The following is a 3,190-nucleotide window of genomic DNA, read 5'->3' as shown; positions in this document are numbered from 1 at the left end:
AAAAGGAAAAAAACAAAACAAAACAATAAAGAATAAATTACTCCTTAGGCGCCACGTTATTTTTGTCTTGGAAATAACGAAAACCCCGAAACATTATGCCCACAATATAACTAAATTGTTTTTTTTTTTAAAACCCCTATATAAATAATTGTTGAATTATGACCACTGACGAATACCTTTACATGTAGATAACAGAAAACCTAGGGGTGTTACCTACCCACCTGTTGAATTATCGTTATATTCCGTGAACAACAACAAAAAAACATAAGTAAATTAACAAGTTGAAAGCAGAGGACGAACAGCAGAACTATATGTACAAAAGTTTAATAATAATAAGAAATATATGTACACAGAATGAAAAAGGGGAAAAAAAGAAATTCTTATCAATTAAAACTTATAGGTTGGTTTAACCTTAACTTAAATGCTTAACCTTAATAACTATATTTACATTATTATCCAAAAGAGTATAAAAGTGAATGTAAAATAAAATTTAGTTCAAACCCACGTAGTCCTTGGGTGCACCTCTGGCAGAACATAAGGTTACCCAAGATCACACCTTTATACATGGTCGTCGTTATAGGGAACTTGACTATATAGGACCCAAAATGCACGCCGTATCCTACTTAATCCATTGAGTGGTAGGGTCACCCTGTCCTTTAGATACACCAGGTGAGAAGTGGCATCAAATCTGCTTGGTATCCTCACACCAAGATATATCACCTCCCCACCACGTCTAACCCTCTCTACTTGGATATCCAGGGGGTTGTGCCCTGTCCGTGGAGCTTCTTATGAGTATGGCCTGAGTCTTGGCTGCTGCCATACTCAACTTCCCCTTCACGCACCGCTCTCTTACGAGACTGGCAGACCTCACTGTTTCTGTCTTTAGTCTAACTATCTATCAGTAGGCGCTACAATCTTGCTATGGGTCCTGGCCTCCGCCATTCGGCTCGGTTTTGAGTGCTGCCATCTAATTTCGGACTCCAAGCAGGTCTCGTGCGTCTTGTACCACGCCATCCATCCAAGCTTGGGCCTTCCAACTCTTCTTGGACAATGGATTTCTTCGTCCATGACTCGTTTAGGCATTTCGTCGGGACTCATCCGTGCAACATGTCCTGCCCACCCAAGTCGTCCGAGCCTAACAAAGGTCATAATATCTTTATCCTGGAGCAGCTCATAGAGTTCTTTATTTCTTCTTCTCCAGCCTTCCTCATCCCTTACCGGCCCATAGATTCTTCGAAGGATCTTTCTCTCGCAGACCAACAGATTATTTCTATCCTGTGTGGATAGGGTCCATGTCTGGGAGGCGTATGTTAGGACAGGCCTAATTAGAGTTTTATATAAATGGACCTTTGTTTTCCTGCTAATGAGCTTGCTCCAGAACTGTTTTAACAAACCAAAGTAGCATCGGTTAGGAGCTGTGATCCTTCGCTTTATTTTAGTGGAAACATTATTTGTTGCTGTGACCTGAGATCCAAGGTAAGGAAACCCCTCCACTTTCTCAAAGATACAGCTTCCTACAACAACCTGTCTCCTCCGGTGTACATATATTTCATTTTGTTTTCATTAATAGCTAGACCCATGCCTGGGGCAGCTCTCTGCAGGCTCAAGAAAGACTCGGTAAGCGCAGTAAAAGATTACGCCAGTATATCAAGGTCATCCGCATAACTTAGCAGTTGAATCGATCAGTTGAATATGGTGCCATTATTCTGGATACCTGTTCTCTCACTACTTTTTCCAGGATCAAATTAAACAGGAGGCACGCTAGAGCATCTCCTTGCCTTAGTCCTTTATTTGAGTCAAATTTAGAAGAGTTTTCGGACTGTATGCAGAACCTGCACCTAACATCTCTCATTGTCATTTTTATAAGGCGTATAAGCTTTGAAGGAACCTTCATTTCTTTGAGTGTCTCTTTTTACATAGGGCGCTTGATACTATCATATGCGTTCCTGAAATCCATAAACAAGTGATGGGTAGGGATCTTATGTTCATGGGCCCTTTCCATGATTAGTCTGAGGGTATGAATTTGGTTCACCGTAGATTTCTCCACCGTCTGGTACTGCCCGATTTCTCGTTCTGCATGCGGGATCAGCCTTTGGAAGAGGATATTGGAGAATATTTTGTAAGCACAGGGGAGCAGCGATATTCCTCTGTAAAAACATTCCAATTGTTCTCCTTTCTTATGAAGTGAGTATATCAAAGCACTGCTCCATTGCTGAGGCATCTTCTCTTGAACCCATATCTCGAGGATCTAGTCATAAAGTGTCCTGTCAGTTCCTCTCCACCAAATCTGATGGCAATCCATCCTCGCCTAGTGCCTCATGTTTCCTCATTTTCTGAATTTCATCTACATCTTCTAAATATGGTGGCTCAATATCCTCTTCTTCCATTCTGGGCGTAATAACCTGTTCATTCAGCAGGCCACCTAAGTACCTTGGCCACCGTTGCAGTATCTCATCCTTATTGTTCAAGAGAGTCCCATCTTCTTTTCTGCATGCTTGAATTTTAGGCTTGAAAGGAGCTCTACCAGTGTTCGCCTTCTGAAAGAAGAGCCTGTTTTCATTCGTACTCTTGTGAGCTTCTATTTCTTTTAATGCCTCTATCTCCCACAATTTCTTCTTCTTCTCATCCCTCCTCCTTTTTCGGTATACTTCTGTAGGTCCTCTTGTGAACCGTTTCTGTACCTTAGCTTGGTAGGCGACGTTTTTCGCAGCAGTTACGCTTCGGAATTTTTCATCAAACCAAGGTGACCTTGTTTCGCGTTCCTTTAGACCTAAGCATTCAGACGCAGTTCTTGTAAGTGCATTGCTCCACATTGTTCCATACTGCCTGAGTGTCTTCATTAATGAATTACCCAGAGTCTCATGCAGTGTTCTACCTATTTGAGCTTGGAAAGAGTTCCATATTCCGGCAACTTTCGGACATTCCACTTCTTAGTCTTTTCTAGATTTTTATATGCGCTGATTCGTGCTATCTCTAGGTAATGGTCGGAATCAATGTTAGCTCCTCTAAAGGTTCTTACGCTTAATAAGTTGGATCTATGGCGTGCACTTATTAAGAGATGGTAGATTTGGTTGAAGGAGTTGAGGTCTGGGAATCTCCAGTTCGCTTTGTGTATCCTGCGCCCGCGATAGAATGTGGTTCCAACCACCATGTTCCGAGAGGCCGCAAAATTCACAGTTCTCTGACCATT

General features: G+C 41.9%; 1 protein-coding gene across 1 annotated transcript; it reads right to left on the bottom strand.

Moving 5' to 3' along the window:
- Positions 1–2,267: 2,267 nt before the first annotated feature.
- Positions 2,268–2,840, bottom strand: LOC136795877 (uncharacterized). The gene has a single exon (XM_067047891.1). It carries the CDS (start codon positions 2,838–2,840, stop codon positions 2,268–2,270), a length of 573 nt encoding a protein of 190 aa, XP_066903992.1.
- Between the last annotated feature and the right edge of the window lie 350 nt (positions 2,841–3,190).

Source organism: Halyomorpha halys, unplaced genomic scaffold (assembly GCF_000696795.3).
Source record: "Halyomorpha halys isolate HHAL.00 unplaced genomic scaffold, Hhal_1.1 Scaffold33.1, whole genome shotgun sequence".
Taxonomy (NCBI): Eukaryota; Metazoa; Arthropoda; class Insecta; order Hemiptera; family Pentatomidae; genus Halyomorpha; species Halyomorpha halys.
This window is presented reverse-complemented; position numbering and strand designations above follow the sequence as displayed.

Coding starts and splice junctions, on each gene's coding strand:
- LOC136795877 (XM_067047891.1), bottom strand. CDS start 2,840: ATGAAGACACTCAGGCAGTATGGAACAATGTGGAGCAATGCACTTACA.